General features: G+C 39.7%; 2 protein-coding genes and 1 long non-coding RNA gene across 3 annotated transcripts; all 3 read left to right on the plus strand.

Annotated features, from left to right (window-relative positions):
• The first annotated feature begins 1,892 nt into the window (after window positions 1–1,892).
• LOC125490705 lies at window positions 1,893–2,849 on the plus strand. Its single transcript, XR_007267854.1, has 2 exons — window positions 1,893–2,271; window positions 2,715–2,849. It is a non-coding gene; the product is annotated as an uncharacterized LOC125490705 (long non-coding RNA).
• A 311-nt stretch (window positions 2,850–3,160) lies between these two features.
• On the plus strand, window positions 3,161–7,159 carry LOC105380126 (sodium/potassium-transporting ATPase subunit beta-2). Its single transcript, XM_048629834.1, has 6 exons — window positions 3,161–3,434; window positions 4,285–4,542; window positions 4,814–4,994; window positions 5,517–5,628; window positions 6,285–6,453; window positions 6,998–7,159. The coding sequence occupies exons 1-6, from the start codon at window positions 3,302–3,304 to the stop codon at window positions 7,099–7,101; spliced, it is 957 nt and encodes a 318-aa protein (XP_048485791.1). The 5' UTR covers window positions 3,161–3,301; the 3' UTR covers window positions 7,102–7,159.
• A 2,412-nt stretch (window positions 7,160–9,571) lies between these two features.
• LOC105380127 (sodium/potassium-transporting ATPase subunit beta-1) lies at window positions 9,572–20,073 on the plus strand. The gene is made up of 7 exons (XM_011549626.3): window positions 9,572–9,853; window positions 13,516–13,644; window positions 15,930–16,049; window positions 17,244–17,341; window positions 17,633–17,734; window positions 18,131–18,284; window positions 19,866–20,073. Exons 1-7 carry the CDS (start codon window positions 9,712–9,714, stop codon window positions 19,997–19,999), a joined length of 879 nt encoding a protein of 292 aa, XP_011547928.2. The 5' UTR covers window positions 9,572–9,711; the 3' UTR covers window positions 20,000–20,073.
• Window positions 20,074–22,628: the final 2,555 nt, after the last annotated feature.

The following is a 22,628-nucleotide window of genomic DNA, read 5'->3' on the forward strand; positions in this document are numbered from 1 at the left end:
TAGGTCCCCTCCTTCTCTGGTGTGGAGATACATTCGCCGATATCGCGGTTCCCTTAACGTCGAAGATATTTTGAGCAATGACCCCTCTCTATGGCTAGAAGGGTTCAGCGATAAACTGGCTCCTCCATATGTCCCACACTCCAGTGCTCTCCGCCCCCCACCAGCTCTCTTACCATCTTCAGACAGATTGGATTCTCCATTTTCTATGGATGAACTCCAATCTGCTTTATCCGGTTTAACTGATTCATCTCCAGGTATTGATGGCATCCCATACTCTTTCCTTTCAAAATCAAGCCTCAAGGTCAAGCAGGCCTACTTGGAGCTGATAAACTACTTCCTTGAGTACGGAGTTACTCCATGCTCATGGAGTAAGCAAATAGTTGTTCCCATATTGAAGGCCGGAAAAGACCCCCGTGATCCTAACTCCCGACGTCCGATCGCCCTCTCCTCTGCTTTGGCGAAAATCTTAGAGCAGGCTCGAATGGCTAATTGAGAATAGAGGAATCCTAGCCAAAACTCAGTTTGGGTTTAGGAAAGGGATGAGCACTCTAGACAGCCTTGCAATACTTACAACAGATATTCACATCGCATTTAAGAGGAAAGAATATCTTGTGGGTGACTTCCTTGACATAGCGTCTGCCTATGATAATGTACTTCTTCCTGTGCTCAGGCAGAAAATGCGCCAGCTGAGCATTCCAGTGAAGCTTACCCGTCTGGTTTGCAGCCTATTCATGGAGAGATCCATCTTCATAAAATCCCCTACCACTTCCCTTGACTCCCCAAAATTTGTTTGGAAAGGCCTCCCCCAGGGATCGGTCTTAAGCCCCCTCCTTTACAGTCTGTACACTCACGATCTAGATAAATCCGTTGACTGCTTTTGCGACATTCTACAGTACGCTGACGACTTGGCCCTCTATTATGCTTCTCCTTCGTTAGCGGAGACAAATGTCCAGCTGAACCTGGCTCTTAGGTACCTCACGGATTGGCTGGATAGACATGGGTTATCTCTTTCTCCCACTAAATGCACAGCAGTGATTTTCACTAGAAAAAGAAACATCCCAGATCTGGATGTTGTTATCGGAGAGCATTCAATCACTGTGTCAAATAAAGTTAAATTTTTGGGTGTGATTCTGGATTCCAGGCTGTCGGGTAGCCATCACATGAACTACGTGGCTCAGAAGTGCGAGAGGGGTGTCAACGTCCTCAGGTCACTGTCAGGTGTCTGGTGGGGCGCACATCCATACTCTCAGAAGCTACTGTACAACGCCATTGTTCGAAGTCACTTTGACTATGCCTCATTTATCCTGGACCCCTGTAATAAGGCTGCATTAGAAAAAATTGATAAGGTTCAGTACAAGTGTCTTCGAATAGTGTCCGGTGCAATGAAATCTACCCCCACCAATGCCCTTCAGGTTGAGTGTGTCGACCCCCCTCTCTCGCTGCGGAGACAGTACTTGTGTGACAGGTTTTTCCTCAGGATCTGGCAATCAGAGTCTCACCCGCTATTGTCCAAGCTCGATACCCTTAAGCGGTTATGTCTTGCTCAAGAAACCCATGGCCTTTCCTTCCTTCTCAAATCATTCATTTTTGCTTCCAACCTTCCTCATCCTTCAATTAAATTTAAAATGAACCCTCTGTTTAGTGTCCCTTATGATGCCCTGGTTTTTCAGCCCAATGTTGTTATGGACATGGGCATTGTGAAAAACGCCCCGGGGGCCGAGAAAACATTGACTCATAAGCTCCAGACAGAGTGGCCTGGTTGGCTTCCAGTCTTCACAGATGCCTCCAAATTTTCAGATAAGAGCAATGTCGGTCTAGCTGTCTGGCTTCCTAAGTACAAAATTACTCTTAATTTTAAACTCCCCCCTGAATCCTCGGTCTTCACAGGCGAGGCTACCGCTATTCTGGAGGCACTTCAGTACACTGAGTCTCACAAACTCAACAAAACTATTATTCTATCAGACTCTTCTAGCTGCTTACATTCAATTATTTCATTCCCTTTTAAATCTAAATCTAAATTCCCTATCATTCTTCAAATTAGACAAACTCTCTTCCGTTGCAAGACTCAGGGTATTGAGGTGGCTATTGCCTGGATACCTGGCCACAGTGGCATCATTGGTAATGAGTGTGCAGATTCCTTCGCTAAGGATGCCGTTAGCTTGGGCCTGGATACTCATTACCATAATTTTGCCCACGACCTTGCCTCGCTCGCAGGACCGAGGCTTGATAATTCCTGGAAGGAGTCCTGGGAAGCTTCCAGGAACATTAAAGGTAAGTATTACTCCTTAATCCAACCACATATTCCCAAAAGGCCATGGTTTTTTAGAGCAAGACTCCTAGATAAAACCTCCACCTCGACAATCTGCAGACTCCGTCTTGGTCATGCGTGCACGCCTGTGCACCTGGCTAGGATTCGGGTGCGTGATGGTTCGGTTTGTGACTGCGGCACCAGCGAAGGATCTGTCGACCACCTTTTCTTTGAGTGTCCTAATCTTCAAACCTCCCTCTATGATTTCCTCCCTCCCTCTATCCCAAGACCTGTAAATATCAATTACCTACTAACACTTGTACATACCCCAATCGCTAACATCCTGTATAAATTCTTCAAAACTAACAATATTAAACTATAAATTTGTTTGTGTTCATTATAATACACCCACTAACCCTCTGTTTGTGATGTCCCTGTATAAATTGTGTTCGTCTGTTTGTTTCAGGTGTTAACCTTGTAAATATTTTTAAATCCCCACCGTAAAAACAGCAATTAACATAGTGTGTACCTTACCACAATCGTTTTTGGCCGAATTTGCTGTGTTAGTCACACACGGCATACAGCCACAAACAAAGATTGATTAGCGACGAGTCTCGTTCAATGTCCTCGTTATTCTGTGAGTACCATTGGCTGGCAAGGTTGAAAACTGTTGAAAATAACGTATCTGCGAGTTTCGTGCATAGATGATAAAGTTATCCGAACGGTCTGCTGGCTATGGCTGTTTTATAATAAACTGAAATCCTTTTCAATGAAAAATCTTTGTAGATGAATCAGAGATGAGTGCAAGCTTTGGTATCTTTTAAAAAATACCGTGTTTGTCGATTTGACTGCGACATTTGTCTATGGATTGGATTTGACAGCACATCACAAAACTTCATTCATTTCAATCAATCATTCATTCATTCTGTAGTTTAGGTTCGTTTCGTTTGGGTGCGTTTACGTTTTACATTTTTATTCCGATCACAATTTTATAACGATTTTGACTATTGTTGACTGGTTTAGTAAAACACAAAGTGCCTAACATAAATAACGATGTCTCGGAAGGGCTTACAAGAGTTTGAAATAGATACAAAACCTTCGAAAAAGACATCCAAACAGAAGTTCAACGACTTTTTCTACAATGAAGATACTGGTGCTATTTTGGGGAGAACACCACAAAGTTGGGGTAAGAATTTTGTTTTTAACATTAAGAAACTTGTAAGCTGCGTGTTGATATAATTTTAAGTCACAAAACGAGAAAATTCAGTGTAAAAATCGCTTTGAAAACAGTTGCTCTCATGGGCGTGGTTTATGCCGCATTATTTATGTTTGGTTGTGTGTTTGTGTATTCTTTTACATGGATACTATAATTTTACATTAAAATGTATAGAAGGTATAATTTGAACTGTGGCGATAAGACGTGGGCCAACTTAAATACAAATAAAAGTAATTCCTATCATATCAACATGTCTGCAAACTTTTTCACCATGTTCCTATTTTATGTATAAAACTTAGATAAGTATAACAGATAATCAGACAATTAAAACTATATTCTCACGGCCACAAAAATAATGACATCAGTGCTTAATATCCAATAAAGAACATTTATTTTCATTCCCGGAATTTGTAACTTTGTTTTGTAAATCCAACAAGATTATAATTTGCTTGTATACCTACCTAGATTAATTAGGGATAACTTTGAGCTCATATCGTAGCTCAAGGTCTTAGCTATAAGAGGATTAATCACTTTAAGCTATGATTAGCTTTATTGGAAACCTTACAACAGTGCTAGAGAGTGTTTTAATTCATTTAAAAAATTAAGAGAAAATAAAGGATGTAGCATTATCATGTGTGAGGTATTTTAATACTCACATTACATTATCACTTGTTACACTCAAACATCCCTTATCAAACCGGATACAATTGGTTGAGTAATGACATAAAAAAAGTTAGACATTACATTGATAAGGAAGATCCACAAATAACATTGTATCAATTTATAAACACATAATTAATATTACAATAATATTTTTCAGCGAAAATACTGGTGTTCTACACAATCTTCTACGCTGCGCTCATAGCGTTATTCTCCATCTGCATGGTGACGTTCATGCAGCAGTTCATCAACCCGCGCGTGCCGCGGCTGCAGCAGGACTACGGGCTCATCGGCACCAGCCCCGGCCTCGGCTTTCGTCCGCTGCCCGAGGATGTAAGGAGCACGCTGATATACTACAAGGGCACCGGCTACGACAGCTACAAGTATTGGGAGAACCAGCTCATTGATTTTCTGTCAGGTTTGTTTAATTTGATATTGTGTTTTCTCAAAATTCATTTGGGTGGTTTGTTCTGTTGAAAACTGTGAAATCAGACACATTACAAATCTATTGTTTTATGACGCGATATCGCGACTACAAACTAGTAGTCCCAGATATACCTAACCTATACCTATATTTAAGGTACAGTTTTTAATATAGATATTTCATCATAAATCATTATTTTCATTTACTTACCTAATTAAATGTCTTTCTCTGCACATCACTCATCTACACCCTCCCTCAATTCCAGTGTACAAGAAGAAGGGTCAGACAGCGGGCGCAGGTCAGAACATCTTCAACTGTGACTTCCGCAACCCGCCCCCGCACGGCAAGGTGTGCGACGTGGACATCCGCGGCTGGGAGCCCTGCATCGATGAGAACCACTTCTCCTTCCACAAGTCCTCGCCTTGCATCTTCTTGAAGTTGAATAAGTGAGTTTGAACTCTCTGAGATTGCCTGTGTTGTATCTATACTGTAAAGTAAAGCTCATTTAGCCTATGCCTATTCAGACCAATACAGTTTTTGTAAAACAATAGTGAGTAGAAGTCAGTTTAATGAGTAGCATATGTTTTCAATACCACTTTGGAATTGGGAGATGCGGAAGTCCTTAAGAAGTTCATAAAAGTTGCGTGGCTTTCAATAGCACTTGAACAAATCGAAACAGATCTAAATAGGAGGCCCATTTGAGAATGATGGTATAACAACTGATCATTTCCCTCTGTGGACAAATTCCACATACCACATTTTTAAACCAATTTTTTTACAATACAATAATCTTTATTTGCACACCATAAAAAAAAACTTAAATCTAACTTAAATAACAGTGATGCACAAATGGCGGTCTTATCGCAAAAGCGATCTCTGCTACTTATGTATTATAAATATATACTTATGTATTATATATATAAAATGTCCTCCTCTACGTAAACCATAACCTTTATCACATTCCTCAGGATCTACGGCTGGCGTCCAGAGTTCTACAACGACACGGCGAACCTGCCCGAGGCCATGCCTGTAGACCTGCAAACACACATCCGTAACATTACCGCCTTCAACAGAGACTATGTAAGTGTTTGGGTCTGGTTCAGTGCGACGATGACCTTCGCGGACGTCCGCGATGGACGGTAAAATGTATAATACCTTACAGCACATTTCGTTATCCGTAATCCGCGGATGCGCATGCGTCCCTATTGGCGGACACTGGACAGTACCATAAAACTAAGTAGTTGGTTTTAGTATGCAATCCGTCTTAAACGCAATTTATCACAGCTCGATAATTAGATATCTTTATTGCATATATACTAGTATTATGCACGTCACATCCTAGTGTTTAATGCAGATCGCAAGATACATACCACGTTTATGTGTAAACTGCGAAAAGGCCATGCTTGCCTAAGTTTATTATTTATTCATTATACTAGCTGTTCCCGCGCGCTTCGCCTCGCCTTAAAAAGTTTTCCCGTGGGAATTCCGGGATAAAAAGTAGCCTATGTTCTTTCCCAGGGTCTAGACCGTATGTATACCAAATTTTATTCAAATCCGTTCAGTAGTTTTGGCGTGAAAGAGTAACAGACAGACAGACACAGTTACTTTCGCATTTATAATATTATAAATATATAAATATAGTTAGGATTAGTTAGGATTACGTTCATCAATCATCTACTAAAACTTTGAGCTGCACATTTCACATTCACAACCACTCATCTCTATCCTCCCACCAGGCAAACATGGTGTGGGTGTCGTGCCACGGCGAGACGCCGGCAGACAAGGAGAACATCGGGCCGGTGCGCTACCTGCCCTACCCGGGCTTCCCCGGCTACTTCTACCCGTACGAGAACGCCGAGGGGTATCTGAGCCCGCTGGTCGCCGTGCATCTCGAGAGGCCGAGGAGTGAGTGGGAATTATTGACTTATGTATATTACTAGCGAAAGGCCAGCCGCTCAAAAAAATGGCACCCTCGCGCTGACCCTAAAACCTCATGCGCAGATGTCATTTTCTTTAAGAAAAATATTCGGACGGCCGCATTGTTCCTTTTGAATCATTGATGCAATGGCTTTTCTTCGAGGCGCCTTTAACATATTTGTTAATGCAGGGTTTCAGCTTCCTGCATGCCAAGTTTCACGAAAATCCGTTCAGTAGTTTTTACGTGAAAGAGTAACAAATATGATCACAACATACAAACTGTGCGCCACCTGCGGGGCAATTCTCTACCACCCGTCATTGGCGCGACGTAACGGCATAGTAACCAATTTGCAATGACGAGTGGTTGAGAATCGGCTTCCTGCCCTACGTATGCGTTGTTGCATAATTAAGAACTAAGTTTATACTACTATCTTGCAAAAATGTGTATAGGCCCACCGAGTGACAACAAAATCCTTGTCCTACCTACAGTCATTAGCTATCACATTATACTAACGCCATCTTGTTTCCGCAGCCGGCATAGTGATCAACATCGAGTGCCGCGCGTGGGCCCGGAACATCAAGTACGACCGCCGGGAGAGGCTCGGAGTCGTGCACTTCGAGCTCATGATCGAGTAGACCACGGTAGACCAGAGTAGACCACAGTAGACCACGGTAGACCAGAGTAGACCACAGTAGACCAGGGTAGACCATAGTAGACCACAGTAGATCGAGACATCACGAATATTGTCGACTTTAGGCGGCCCCTAGACGATCAATTATATTGCGCAATATTGAAAATTGTGCTATACATATAATTCATCATCTATCGTTAATACTGAAGATTGCGCAAACGTCATTTGGATTCAAAACGCAATTCAATCTTATTGCAAAATGTTATTGTGAGTCTAGTCCGCCTTAGTCAATAGTAATTCGATAGGTGGTTCATTGGAATTTGTATGCGTTTTATTAGTTTCTAACGTTACCGACAGGGGCGCTGATCAAGATGTCATACAAATTTATATCGGATTACCTACTTATTGACTAGAGTCGACAATATTGGTGATTGGCACACTGGAGACCGGTAGACCACTTACTACCTTGCTCTATTGGTGGTAGTAGAACAACCAGCGCGCGCGGTAGTAGACCACCCACCTTGGTCCATTGGACTTGTCTACCGTCAGAAAACCAAACTGTACTAAGGTCTACCAAGGATACCTACTCGGTAATGTTTATTTGATTTTATTGAAAGTGGAGTGGTAATGCAGTGTAGGGCATATAGACTTTGATACAGAATCTCATACAATTTATACAAGACTTAAGGATATTAAAGTGAATTAAAATGCTATTGGTAATCGATAAATAACTTGCAGATTTACTAAATGAAAGGATATTAACTTTTACATAAATTCAGTCAATCTTAAAATATAGATTGACTGTGAAATGGCACGAGTGTGTCTGTAAAAAATGATAAGAAAATGGTAATAAAGTGCCTTGATCGTACGCGGCTTATAAATAGTCTGTGAGTTGTATTGCTGTATGCGTTTATTATTCTAAATATTTTATTATACACTGTACGATATAACTCCAAAAAAAAAAGTCGAAAGTCAAATAAGTGTACTTACATATTTGTGTAATGCACATTATGTAAGTATGTTCACTAGTTATATTTCCGTCCAAAACTTATATATCAACTAGATTTAAGACAAAATGTGCCTCGAACTTTGAGAAGAAGTAAATATGTGCCTAGGAATACCCACCTAAGATTCTTGGACTTACTAATTTAAAAATGCAATTTATATTGCATGATACATTAATTTGGCAAAGCCAAAAGCATTTTCAGGTGTATGAATTTAGCAATGCGTGTGTAGTCTTTAAATAATTTTAAGTATAGTACAAATTCGTTTCAAGAATTTGGTAAGTAAATAATGTCGTTTTAGTTTTTTTTTATACTCACACGAATGTTTTTTATACTTAATTACATAAAAGTAATGATAAAGATCTTAAATTTTTAAGTAAGGCTGATTTTTTTTTCTTTTACTTAGCTCAATCAGCAAAATCATATCGCATGTAATTTTGTTAATTAGTTGAAGTTAGCTTCTTTCCATATTTAATATTTTTCAAAAACATTCAGAAATATCTTAAAATGTAGCATGATAAGCTAAGCTAAGCACTGTATGCCATCATGTCATTGATATGGGACATATTATAAAGTTTCATATTATTACACATAATACCTACAAATGTTGCACATTCAATTTATTATACATACATAGGTACTTTAAATACATTCGTCAAGCAATATATTTTTAACCCACGGATCTGATTTTTAAATTAAAAGTTATAAATAATAGTGTACTTTACATAAGACTGATGTGTATGCATGCCACAAACTAATACTTACCGATATACTGTGCAAAGCAATCTCCGTATCTTTACTCTTATGCAATAACAATAACTAAATATTTATCGATCTTCCGTTATATTTAAATACTTAATTCAGATGTTTATTTTGCTACCATATGATTTTATAACTTATTAATTTAATTACATAACTTTAAGACAAAATGAATTCCTGAAATAATGTATCCGTCCATACATGACTTAATTTTGTAAAAAATCATTATATTTTATGAAATTATGATAATTAATTGTAGCTAAGAAATAGTGTGCCTCAATAGTCGTAATTTAAAAGTAATTAAATATTTTTGACATTCTGATTATATCTCATATTTTATTTGGTCCTACAGTCCTATCCTATCCCACTTATAATAATATGTATAGACTTGGCCATACAACTAGCTATTAATTCAACGACGGTTTTCCGAAATGCTGTTTACAGTTAACCATCGATTAATAGTAGCAAGTAGGTAGGTATAAAATATATTGAGTCTCATTTACGATAAATTAAGAATGATCACCTCTCATGCCAATAAGCACGTAGGTAATTGCCCATAACATTTCTACGAATTTATAAACGTACATAAACTTGCCTTTCGGAAACCGGCCATTAATAGTGACGATACCAATTCACGGTCTGAAATGTGGCGGATGAATGGCTGATTTAAAAACACCTTGAATGTAGTGAATTACGGCGGAGCGGGACTCCACAATAGCAATTCTCCAGCGGAACCCTAGCCAGTGACAGCGCGCGCGCAGTCCCGCGCCCACTCCCGCGATTGGCAGACGCTCGACGCCCGTTCTATATTTAAATTTCAAATTCAGAGCGCGAGTTCAAACTTCCTCAACATGGAAACTAAATCGAATGGCGTCGATATGATGGACTGGGCCAGGGCGCCGCCGAAGAAAGGACCCTTCCTGGAACGACTGGGAAAAGTCTTGTATGATCCTGAAGAGAAAAGCTTCCTCGGACGCACGCCGAAGCGGTGGGGTGAGTCTTCACGCTGAAATATTCACAGAATTCCAGCGCAGATGCAATTCCGCCTTTAACCTATTTTAATATTTATGATTTGTGGTGTAACTAAGCAAGTATCTACCTATAGCTAGTGTTGGTAAGCGAGTTTGTCACCATACCATAGATGAATGTATTTGATTCGTCAAGCGCGTGTTGTGTAATCAGTGCGACTTGTTTTGACGATAAAGTAAAAAGTTTATTTTGGTAAAAACAAAAACATACACTGCACACATTGCACATGTGCGTTGATAAAAAAACAGCTAGAGGTTAACAGATTGCAGTCCGTTGGAGTCTTTCTATGTTTTTTTTTGCAATTTTATGAGTTTTCGTTTTGTATCGTTTTATCATCATAATAGTAAGTAAGTATATAGGTAGGTACCTACATCGTGTCTCTAGGCAAGTAGGTGCATATAGGTAAGTACCTTACTACGTCAGCACAGCACTCATGACTTCATAACTGAAATACTCTCTAGCCCTAAAAGTTTTATGAGGATGGCCACAAATATTATTACGATGTTAAAACATTCCATTCTGGTCTTGTTTGGACTACAAGACTAACAAATTCATAGGTAAGTCTAATAATTGGAGTCCACGAAAGGAGCCTTCCCGAATGAAGACCTATCAACTGTTGGTACTTACCTGTCATAACCCTAGTTATGGGGTGCACGAAAGGCCAAGACATATAGCTAACTACTTCTAGCACAACCTAGGCAGACAGTGACAGATGCTAATCTGACTGGCCAATCCTCCTCCACGCGTTGACAAACCCTAGTCTAGCTCTTGTGTTTGTCACCACGATACGACACGATAAGAAGAAGATAAAGAAATAATAATTTCCGTTTGTGGTTGACTGTACCGTCATTCATCAGCAAGCCAAACATGAGCTGAATTCGTAATATAAATAAGTACTTAATGTATACGTTAGCTACGCTAGCCTTGTACCTAGGTTCATATAGGTAGCATAATGTTGCTCAGTACACGACAGTAGCCCATATCAGTAGGTATGCCTATAGTGTGTGGCAGATGCTGACAAAAATAACCATAAACACCAAAATGTTAAATTAGCGGCAGCTAGGTAATAGCCGTGTAACATAGAGATATAAGAATATGTTTTTTTGTCTAGTTATTGGTTATACCATGTTATACCTAGGAAGCCTGGGATAACTGTAATCGGACTCGTAGTGTAAGACGATGCCTCGTGCAAACCACGGCGATCATTGCTTGGCAAAGAATGTGAACTTCCCATGTAAACAAGTACCTACGACTGCGTACTTAGGTACTTATGAAGGCGTAACTAAGTACTTTTTTGAGGTGGGCTCTTGTTTCTGTTGCAACTTAGACAAGGAAGCCACTATCTCTATGTTGCAAAGTTAGCATTGTCGGACTCTACAGCTGTCGACTAGGTAGGGACCTGTATTTTCTGATCTAAGTAAGTAGATAGATAGATAGAATATTGTTTATTTGTAAGTATTAGTTATGTACCTGTGTTATTTTAGATACGGTACCTATGTAAGTATACAGTTCTGTAAATAGTTTACTTAGATCAGCCATATAACGTGTAATGCTAATCTTTGATTGACCTTCGACATCCAGCGATGGGACTGCTATCAATCATTTCGTAATTATCACAGTTTTTTGCAATTATTCATAATATTGTAGGTAGATAGGTAATTAGGTAGGTAAGTATACTTAATTGACCTTAACATGCAACCCTTATGTGGAGGAATTTTGCAAAAAGCAAATCTAGGATCGGAATTTCTAAACAGAACAGTAGGTACAGAATTAACTGAAGAGGTCAAACTCTGAACGAAATTAATCTTATGCAAACAACTTTTAAGCGAGGGTCCCACACAAAAGAGGATCTGACTGAATAGGTAGGTGGGTACCTATTGAATAGAATTGAGATAAAAGCCACGTGTTAAAAGATAGCCCACCCTCCCGTTGGCCTTTCCCTGGTTATAAGACTAGCACCTTAGCAGACTTACTTATTTATACTTATAAGTTCCTATAATATATTATCAGCTCAACAAAATTAAAGCAACACCCCATTTTAGTACTCATTGATATTTATAGATCGCACTTTTATTATAAGTAAGTACCTATATAGTTACCAACCACATACTGTAAATAAAGAAGTCATATTTATACCTAATTACTGAAAAAAAACACGAGATTTCATTCAGACTCATACGGGCGAGGAATATTCCAAGAAGCGATTTAGCATTGTGTTTGAACAAGTGGCTAAACAATAGTCCAACAAGCAGTGGGAGGGATCACAAGTAGTGTAATGACGTGAACATGTCGTAAGGATTAGACGGAGACAGGATGAGTGCTGATGGTCATGGCAAGGGAACGAGTAGGGATCGAATGGCAGAGCATCTTCATTTTACATTAGGTAGGTATTTATTGCATACCACATATTAAGTGAAGGAAAAAGCAGAGATCTTCACTGAAAAGAAGTGAATTCAGGAATCGACCACCGAAGATAACAAGATAATAATTTTCACCTGTAGTTACTTATAGATTTTTGACAACCTAGGCAGGGTATGGTGTAAATCCCAAAGACCGTAGGTACTACTAGGTACCAAGATCAATTTAGATTCTTTAGCAGGTAAATCAGTATAAGTATAATTAATTACTTATAAAATATACTAAGTATGCTAGGTAAACTTAGGTAGCTAAAGGTGATGTGATAAACACCGACCTATTTTTATGCAAATAATGTGGTTTAACCTTTATCTACTGTGACACAACGATGATAATACGTTACGAACCGCCATTAGCAATGTGTATTGGACCGGTAAACTCACAATGAATTAATGTAATGCGAAAGATGTAGGAACATACATACAGGTAGACGTACCTATACAGGATGTTGCAAAAAGTGTATACTAAGCCGAAACCAGCATGTGCAGCATGTTATATCTTAACCCGAATCTGAAATCAGAATTTCAAAACTCGTGAAAAAAAAAACCATAGAAACTTAGTTGGTTGGGCTTAGATATACCATGCTGCACACGCTGGTTTTTGCTTAGTACCTATACCCTTTTTGCACCTCCCTGTATACCTAGGTACACGATTTATCTAAGGACCTATGTAGGTACTTATGTATTATACGTTAACTTAGGTGTACAATACACGGGGTCCTTCAATTTGATTCCATGATTGGAGATCTTATTAGTTGAAACACAGACACATTATGTTTGCGGTTTAATTGATATGTATAATTGTATAGGTACTCACCTACTTATATCTTTGGTTGACCATACCCACAACCTCACTAGAGTCAGTATATAGTCAACCATACCGTATTGGGTAGCGAATAGATACCGGATACCTATCATGCCTTTATTGAGCTCACACCGTACCTACCTAACCTACCTTGGTACTCCGTAAATGTAATAAAATTTTCCGTCAATGTGGTAGACTTTCTACAGGATAATGCAGATACTGATCCCCTGAGTCACCCACTTTAGGTTTGAGTACTACAAAAAATTGCAACACCTGCGGCCGCTGCACGGGTCTGTTTCTGTTATCGACGTCGATACACTCGTTTAATGCGCGTTCGTCCAACCAAACACAGAGACGTTTTGGTAAAAAAAAATATTATATATAATTTACCTTGTATCCTATTCCAGGTATAATCCTGGCATTCTACCTGGTGTTCTACATCGTGCTGGCCGTGCTGACCAGCATCTGCTTCGGCGGCCTGTACCTCAGTCTGGACGAGAACAAACCCACCTACACGCTCAAGGAGTCGCTTATTGGTGAGTGGATGTCCAGGTTATGTTATAGGCATAGATTTAACTAGCGTAAGGATAGGGCCAACCGCTCAAGAAAATGGTGGCCTAGTGCTGGGTCTCAAAATCTCATATTACCTATATCTGTCATGCGCCAAATTTTAGGACGGGCGCATCCTTCCATTTAAAATCATTGGTCTTAAGCTACAAAAAGAAAGCTGGTTACAGCTGCTATTAGTTACATACTATTTCCGAGTCAGCGCTGATAAGAGGATCAACCAGCTTTAGCCAGCTTTCTTTCTGCACAGGGTCTTTCACAGTTCTTATACCAACTTACAATGGAAGTCTGTAAAACAAACTTATCTGACTGACGGTGTTGCCAGCTATTAAATATAAGGATATTGCTTCAGACAACTGATCTGACAAGATCAAACAAACTACAATGAAAATTAAACCCTAATTCAGCTCTAGCGTGTCAGCTACTATACGCTCAGACTTAGCATTTGTTAATATACTTACTTACAAATGTTCAGACACGCTAAGAATAAGTTGATTAAGTATTAACAAATGCCCATTTAGAAACTTGATAGAAATGAAACGGAAAGTTTCCAACTGTGGAATCTGGACTCCATTGCATTAGAACTCAAAGACTCATCGGTAGATCATGAGATCCATCACTAGACCAAATGCCACTCCACTGCAATATAATAGTAAATGTTCAAGAAGGAAATGCACAATTACTGAGTACATAAATGAGCTGATGGGCTCTAGTCTTCAATAAAATGTGTATAAATAGCGTCCGCCCAGGAAGGTTACTTTAGCTTTACAAAAAAGTAACTAATGAGTGAGAGGGCGAGGGCCCATTGCTGCAGATTCCATATAAGTCCCTAGTAATTTTTTCTGACATAAGTTGACATAACCCATGAAAATTTACATGCAAAACTTCACCATACCTCAGCAATGGGGTCTCGCCGTATTGCAAACAGATACAGTCGTGATAGCGTGAAGCTAAAGTGACCCCTCAGCCGCCCCCATGCGCATCCAAGTGTGACGTAGGTAGTGGCTGGTGCTTCTGTCTGATGAATGGTGGAGGAACAAGCTTTTGATTCATGAAACGAAGTCTGACTTCAAAAACAAAAACATTAATGATTTGATGTGGATATCTAAGTAGGTACAGATTATTTTTCGATTCCTATAGTAAGTATACTTACAGGTATACCTAATATACCTATAGGCTATAGGTTCTAGAACTATTTAGATACAATGGTCGTGTGAGTGTGACTCGTGTGTTACTGTGTTAGGTACTCATGATGGATTATAAAAATGAAGATTTTATGTCACTTGTTTTGTTACTTTATATTACAGCGGTGCAGTCAGGTACCTAGATAATAATTCCTAATGAATCTTAAATATGCAAAACAAATAGCCCCATTGTTTATGTAAGGGCGACCTCCAATCAGAATACGTAGACCCAGACTTGTTGTTATCAATCATAATCATACGAGTATATAAACTTATAGTCTTTCTCATCTACGAGTATCAATAAGTCCGGCCCCTAGGACCGATGGGCTTCACGAGTAACGAATCACCCGTTCCTTTCAGTCCGGAGCACCCTGGGAAGTCAGCCAGAGACGACAATCTGACTGGCCAATCTATTTACCACAGTGACAAGCCATAGTCTAGCGCGTGAATTTTCCATCAACTCGATGAATGATGAAAGTAGTTTTGTGATTAGCTTGGCCTAGCCGGCCCTAGCCTATTCGATATCGATACTATATCATGCTATCGGACTACGGAACGGAGGCTGGAGGCTCCCTATCGCAACACTAATAACTTAACTACATTGTAAATGTTACATACTTGGCAAATAGTTATACCTAAGTATATCGTTACTCCCACAATATCAACAATCCAATATCTGCCGTGTTTCTGCACAGATGTCGTCGAAGTGCCCAAATCAATTGGCCACATTTGCGGCGAAGGTCATCTCACACAATGCACACAACATTTACAATAAGCTGGGCTTACACGGCATACAAATGTTCACAATAAGCTGGGTTTACATGCGGCATTATATTGACAATGTTGGTTGCTGCTTCGGCAGTAGTCGTTAAGCCTAGTCAGAGGCCTTCGGGCGGCTTGAAAACATCTGACAGTTGGGTTGCCCACTTACCCGACAACCAACCAACCCGCACTTGGCCAGCGTGGTGGACTAGGCCTAAACCCTTCCTTCATTGGAAGGAGACCCGAGCCCCAGCAGTGGGGACGTAATGGGTCGTGATGATTATATTGACAATAAGCTTGGTTTGCAGGCGCCAACCCGGGCGTGGCGTACCGCCCTCGGTCCGAGGATGGGTTCCTCATGAAGTACTCCATGGACAACAGCTCGCACACCGTGGAGCTGGTCGACCAGATCAAGGAGTTTTTGGAAGGTGAGCTCAATGTGTTTTTATATGTAAGTTGTCTAATTTCTTTACAAAATACAGATTGACTACAGTAGCGTAGTGGGCAAAACGATGGCTACTCTGTGCCGAAAGGCTAGTTCTAATCCTGGTGGTGGTAGATATTAAATTTGTTTAGTGATAGTTATATTACGTCTTAAATTTGAGTCAGTGCGTGGTTTATGTCCATTTCCATTTCCACTCCGAAGTCCACTCCCACTGCTGATAGTTGGCTTGAGTATTTATTAGCTCATACAGAATAAACACCTCATCATCATCATCAGACAACTAAGTATAAATAAACATCTTCCTACACTCTTCTTCGGTATGACTGATAATAATTGTACGACATGTAAAATTTTCCGCGGAACCTCCAACACGCTCGCAGGACAAACAGCCATTCACAAACCCCGCTCAGTAATGAAAGTAGGTTAGCAACCACGCAGCGCGGCTATTCGGAAGTGGGCAATAGAGACGGCGAATGATATCGTAAATGATAATAAATCTTGACCCTAATGGACGAGTGGGGGGTCTAGCGTCTAGCCTAGACCTTGCTGCATCCGACACCGGCGGAAGACACTTCTTAAACCGACCCACTTGCGTTTATGTGTCGTCTGTTAGTATCTAGAATTTCATAATATGCTATGCAGACAGTCCTATCGAAATCAGCCAGCCAGCAATCGTGGACTGTTCAATGTATGGGCTTCTCTCTCCTCTATCCTTATCTCAACCACTTCTGTCCACCTATCTATGGTCATCAGTCCAGTAGTAGTCGACAGCTCTGTTTTTTCAATGGCTATATTGTTTCCTAGGCGATTTTCGAACTCTAACGAATCATGATTTCATTCAGCGAATAAAGTTTAATTCTCTGCTATTATCGAGACCTGAATTATATCAGTCTGTCCCGCCTACCTTGACACAATCGAATTAGGATGTGCATAACAAGCTGAATTCCGATTAGACAGAATCAATCATTCAATAGCATTCATTGATGTCGATCGTACGGACTCAATCAATAGTCACATGACGTGTTTAATAGGATGGCAATGATTTCAGCTTCATTATTGTACGTAGCTATTGAGGACTTCAGTTACAGGCGTAGGCGTGGTACTAAAAGACCAATATAACGAAAGTCTTCTAGTCAGTAGAATGATAAATAATTTCTACAATATTTGTTTTTTCCAGCTCACGACAAGGAGAGCTACGCCGCGAAGACCACCTGTAACGCCGCAGACAACTACGGCTTCCCAGAGACCCCCTGCTTCTTCATCAAGCTGAACAAGGTAAGTAGACTATCCCATACCTCATATAATACGTTCAGGAAAGCCTATTTGAACTTAAAGCATGCGGATTAATTAAAAAAATTAAGTGACCATGTTCCGTAGTTCAATTTTGAAACATGGAAATGGTCCCTCTGGGATCTCTGGGACATGAGTAATAGCTTCAGACGTTATAGGCATCATTTCAATTGATAATATGGTTCCTCTGGGATCTCTGGGCCATGAAGCTTCAGCCATTAGGGGCATGTCACACGGGCCAACATTGTGTAATGAATACGACATGGTATGTTGCAGATCTACGCGTGGGAGCCGCAGTTCTACGACGAGGTGTCGGCTCTGCCGGACGACATGCCGCCCGCGCTGGTGGCGCACATCTCCAGCCTGCCCCATGAGGAGGTGAGTACTTACACACACCACACACACAAACTCACACTCTCAGTTGGAGGCCCAGGGACATCGAACCCTGGCTAATACTTTCACCACGATGATAAACCCTGGATGCGTTCTAGTGTTTTCACCGACACGCTAAGAAGAAGAAGAACAACTATATCTATCCCGGCCGGGGATTGAACCTAGGACTCTTGCTACCGACATTATCAATTGTTCTATGAACTGTTTGCATTGAATTTTGCTGCAACAATGTATACATCAAGCTGAATCCGGCTTATGATACGAGGCTTTAGATTTAAGAAAATTCTTAATTTCTGAAAAATCCAATGTGGCTAATCTTTGCCCTGAATGTCAACATGCATCGCTCTTACTTAGTCTCACCAAACCTCTCTTACCTTCCAGCGCAAGCAAGTGTGGATCTCATGCGAGGAGGAGAAGACGAACACCACGACCCTGTCCTACCCGTGGGGCATGGGGCTGCCGGGCCGCTACTACCCCTTCATGAACGTGCCCGGGTACCAGAGCCCCATCGTGGCTGTGCAGATCACGCCGCCGAGTAAGTTACAGCCACATTTTCGAACACCCTGTATATGTTAGGGTCACCCTGGGCAGTCAACGACAGACGCTATTCGCTTTCGGAACAAAACATACATTTTATGTTCTAGTATAGTTTTTGTCATCTACCTACCTACATGCTATGGAAACCACGGCCGTCCTTATGCATATCTTCCAAACCGAAATACATACATGCCAAAAGATCTGATCAATGTCGCAAGGAGAGTAGTGACAAAGTTCTATCATACTTCAGCTACAAACTGCAGCTAGCGTATGATAAGTGTCAACAGATCTCGTTTACTAGAAACATAAACAAAATAGACTTTAAATATAATATTGGTGATGTAGCGCTAACTAAAGTAGCAAGCATACGAGATCTCGGAGTAACACTTGATGAAAAACTATTACTAAACAATCACATCGACAATATATTTACAAAAGCCTACCAGATGTTAGGATTTGTCCTGAGAATTTCTAAACCTTTTAGAAAAGCATCTACATACTTAACGCTGTATCAAACACTGGTCCGCTCTCACCTCGATTTTGCATCCGTTATATGGAATCCGTTCTATGCAGTCTATTCAAACAAAATAGAGACGATACAGAAGAAGTTTGTTAGAGCATTGCACTACAGACTAACAGGAAGAAAAGGACATTATGTGGATCTGCTCAAACTTTACAACTTACAGAAGCTCAGTGATAGAAGGATATTGTTGGATGCTATGACTCTCTACAATATCTGCAACAACGAATATGATTGTCCTCCGCTTTTAGAACAAATTCATTTCAGAGCACCCGCTCGGTCTATACGGTCCAAAAGCCTCTTTCTTGTGCCCTTCTCGCGTACAAACGCTGGTGCACGTGCCCCACTGCGAAGAATCTGTCAATCCCACAATAAGCAACTCCTGCCAACAGACATATTTAATTGCAATAAAATGAAATTTAAAAAGGAAGTGATACAAATTTTAAATGATGAACTAAATGATTAAAATTGTTATTTATATTATTACTATTTGATTAAATCCACTTAATAGGTAGGTATGATAGTGTGAATGTTAGTTAGGTACTGCATGTGCATGTAAAGTAGCATGTGTAATTGTGTAGATAGGTAATTTAATTTAATTTATTTAATTTCAATTGTATTATTCTGTAAACAATGTATCGTAAATATATGATTATTTTATACTATTTATTATGAACTATGAGTGCTGCCAATTATCTAATTATTGTAATTAATTCTTTGAGGAAAGCATTAAGGGAGTAAATCAAATGTTGTATTTAGTAATTAAGAATTGTGTTATTTAAGGTTTACTGCTGTGATTTTCCCATAAATAAATAAATAAATAAATAAATAAATAAATGTGAGAAATGTCGTGTGTCTTTTGGGTTTATCTTCTGCGGCCAATATACGGGTTCATTATCGACGTCGGTAAACTAGTTTGATACGCGTTCTACCTATCAAAGCGCTGTATTTATGACGAATTGCGATATATAGACGCTTATCTACGTCGATAACGAACCCTAGCGACAGCTGGCTAGCGGAAAAATAATAGGTAAGTACTTACGTTTCTTCTTTTCCCAGCCAACGTCCAAGTGGCGATCCGCTGCCGAGTCTGGGCGAAGAACGTGATCTACAACAAGAGTCTGAAGGAGCCGTCCGGCTACACCCGCATCCTGCTCACCGTCGAGAACGACAACGAGGACCACCGCAAATGATACCGTCACCTAAATTTGACCGACTAGGGGCCACTTGCACCAACATGTTAAGTCTAGCTTTAGTGCCAATTTCTCCATTCTCGGTTAGAGCATAACCAGGGAGTAGTGGTTTACTTTTGACACATCTGTCATGAATTTTATATGGAGATGACGTTTAATTTATAAATCAATCCCTGTAGGTTAGATAACCGACAATGGAGAAATTGGCACCTACTATTAAATCTCGATTTACTTATGCCATACTTAAATGTATATGGACTGTCGTTTCTTGAGTCGAGATTGGACACTAAATGGAGATTTAACACCTTGGTGCATGTCACCCTAGGTCTAGATCCCTTCGCTTCCTTGCTCCCTGTCTTCAGTTTCTGGAGGAGTTGTTACATGTTCATTAGATTTAGAATGTTATGTTAGAATCGACCAGTTTGTCTCTCTATCTGTATTCGAGTTCTAGAAATAAGTACAAAGTAATGTACAAAGGTATTATTAAAGTTTTAGATGATCAGAACTGTGAGATAAATAAATGATAAATTTATTCACCTCTAGCAAGGTAGAAGTATAGAACCATTTATGAATTGTTTGTGTGAATCAAAATAGATAATCGAGGCAGTTAGGCACCTAGTTATCATAAACTGTTTGGTTTGCTTTGATCTGATTTTTCTGTGATCAAATATTATTTATTTATAAATATTTTAATTATGTAGGTACCTCTATTTTCAGTGAATTTCGGATTTAACTTATTTATGACCTTTTAGGAGGTTAGTTATGTAAGATGTCTGTGTTAAATGCCCTTTGGGATAGAATTGATAAGGGTGTAGTAATGTATAGAATAGGAACCCTTGTTTATACCTTACCTAAGAACCATGAATAGGTCCATATCAATAACTGATTGCTTTAAAAACGATAGTTTTTTTTTTGCGTAACAGTGATATAAAGTCACTACCTACCGATGTGATATGTTGTCCTCATGTTGTCCTAAACCTAGCTAAAAACCCCACCGAAAGTGTTGTACTACCTATATGGCTGTCTGATGTCAATGTTTGTCTGTTTGTTGAGTGTACTTTCATGATTGTTGTTAAATTCAAAAGTTTTAAACCTAAACTGTATTTGGCAGCTGATGTAAAACCAAAAATAATAATAATATTTTATTATTGTCTAAATAAGTACAAAATTCTGACTACTTCCGAGAAATTTTGAATGGATGCACTTTTCTAATATCTCTGATCGTGGGGTTATGTTATAGCTAGGTAGCAAGATTATATAGAATTAACAACAATAGCGATATAGAGAATTAGCTCCCTGCTTCATATAATTAATTAACATTTAGTAAAATAATGCTATTTGGATGGAAATGTAATATCAAAATTCAATCTGACCGAATGTTAGTGTAGAATGCATTTAGTTCTAGTAGATTAAAGTTATTGAGCATTTGTAATGTATTTATTTATTCGTATGATTGATTATACCTTAATTGTTTTAAAAATATTCAATAAAATCACGATAGAACACTTTTTTCCTTTAATTTTATTTTATGAATATCAAGCTGGTTAGTGACCTGCTATGACGGAAAAAGAAGAGGCCAAAATATAGTGATGTAAAGAATATTATGAAATAAATATGTACTTACTTAAGTAGGTTCGAGTAGGTACAGTGTACCTAAAACTTTATCGGTTAATATCCTCATCGTAATCGTACCCCAACACTCTGTCCTCGGCCTTCGTCATCCAACCACCACCTACCGCCTACATGTCTAAGGCCATCGGGCCACGTTTGCCTGTGCATGGTTCCCATTCAAGAATGGAATACTGAGGAGTATACGAAAGGAACCTTCTCGAGTGACGTATTTATAACTGATATTTACCTATTGGCTAATCCTTTCATCACGTGACAAACCCAAACAAAAGTTAAATCTACACTTTTTAATTAGTTGATTTAACTGCGCCCACCGCCGCAGAAGTCCTACTAGCCCCTGAGGTCGCCGTCATCGGATCACGATGAGGAGGACATCAAGAAGAAGTTCGAGGTTTTTCGGCAGATGTGACTGCTACACTGTGTAACTTCAGCAAATATTTGGGGCAACTTCCTCTAATATGTAGATATCAATCTATGTAGTTGCAGCCTTGCAGGTACTTATCTGTGAAGATATATGGGCTGACCGATACCTATATTACAGGCTATGCTTGGGGTCGGATGGCTGTTTGTGAGATATATGTCCCCACATTATTACTATTACTCTAATTCTTACAGATTAACAAGAAACAAACCGTAGGAAGGCAGTAAGTATTTCAGTGTTACGACCCTGAAACTACACCCTCGTCACATCCAACAACTAAAAGTACCATAAACTATCAACAAATATCAACATCCATAAACTGTCAACAAATGGGCACGTGAACACATATCGTTAAAAGCTCATCCATGTAGGCAAATTGACTGAAGAATCCCTGAAATGAGCCCTACACTTGGCTAATTGGAGGCGCAGGGCGGAGGCCGAGGGCGGGGGCGAGGCGCCGGTCAAAGCCGGTTTTAGGCGGAGGAAAATGCAATGATTATGTGGAGGCGTAGATGCGATAACGCTCTGAAGTTGCTCTATGTTAGATTTGTGGTTTTAGATAACGATAAAAATATTAAC

Source organism: Plutella xylostella, chromosome 4 (assembly GCF_932276165.1).
Source record: "Plutella xylostella chromosome 4, ilPluXylo3.1, whole genome shotgun sequence".
NCBI classification, from domain to species: domain Eukaryota; kingdom Metazoa; phylum Arthropoda; class Insecta; order Lepidoptera; family Plutellidae; genus Plutella; species Plutella xylostella.

Excerpts from the sequence above, each read along its gene's own strand:
- LOC105380127 (XM_011549626.3), top strand. The coding sequence starts at position 9,712 with ATGGAAACTAAATCGAATGGCGTCGATATGATGGACTGGGCCAGGGCG. Across the intron at positions 13,645-15,929 it reads GCTCAAGGAGTCGCTTATTG|GCGCCAACCCGGGCGTGGCG; the intron begins GTGAGTGGATGT and ends CTTGGTTTGCAG. Across the intron at positions 16,050-17,243 it reads GATCAAGGAGTTTTTGGAAG|CTCACGACAAGGAGAGCTAC; the intron begins GTGAGCTCAATG and ends TGTTTTTTCCAG.
- LOC105380126 (XM_048629834.1), top strand. The coding sequence starts at position 3,302 with ATGTCTCGGAAGGGCTTACAAGAGTTTGAAATAGATACAAAACCTTCG. Across the intron at positions 4,995-5,516 it reads ATCTTCTTGAAGTTGAATAA|GATCTACGGCTGGCGTCCAG; the intron begins GTGAGTTTGAAC and ends CACATTCCTCAG. Across the intron at positions 6,454-6,997 it reads GCATCTCGAGAGGCCGAGGA|CCGGCATAGTGATCAACATC; the intron begins GTGAGTGGGAAT and ends TTGTTTCCGCAG.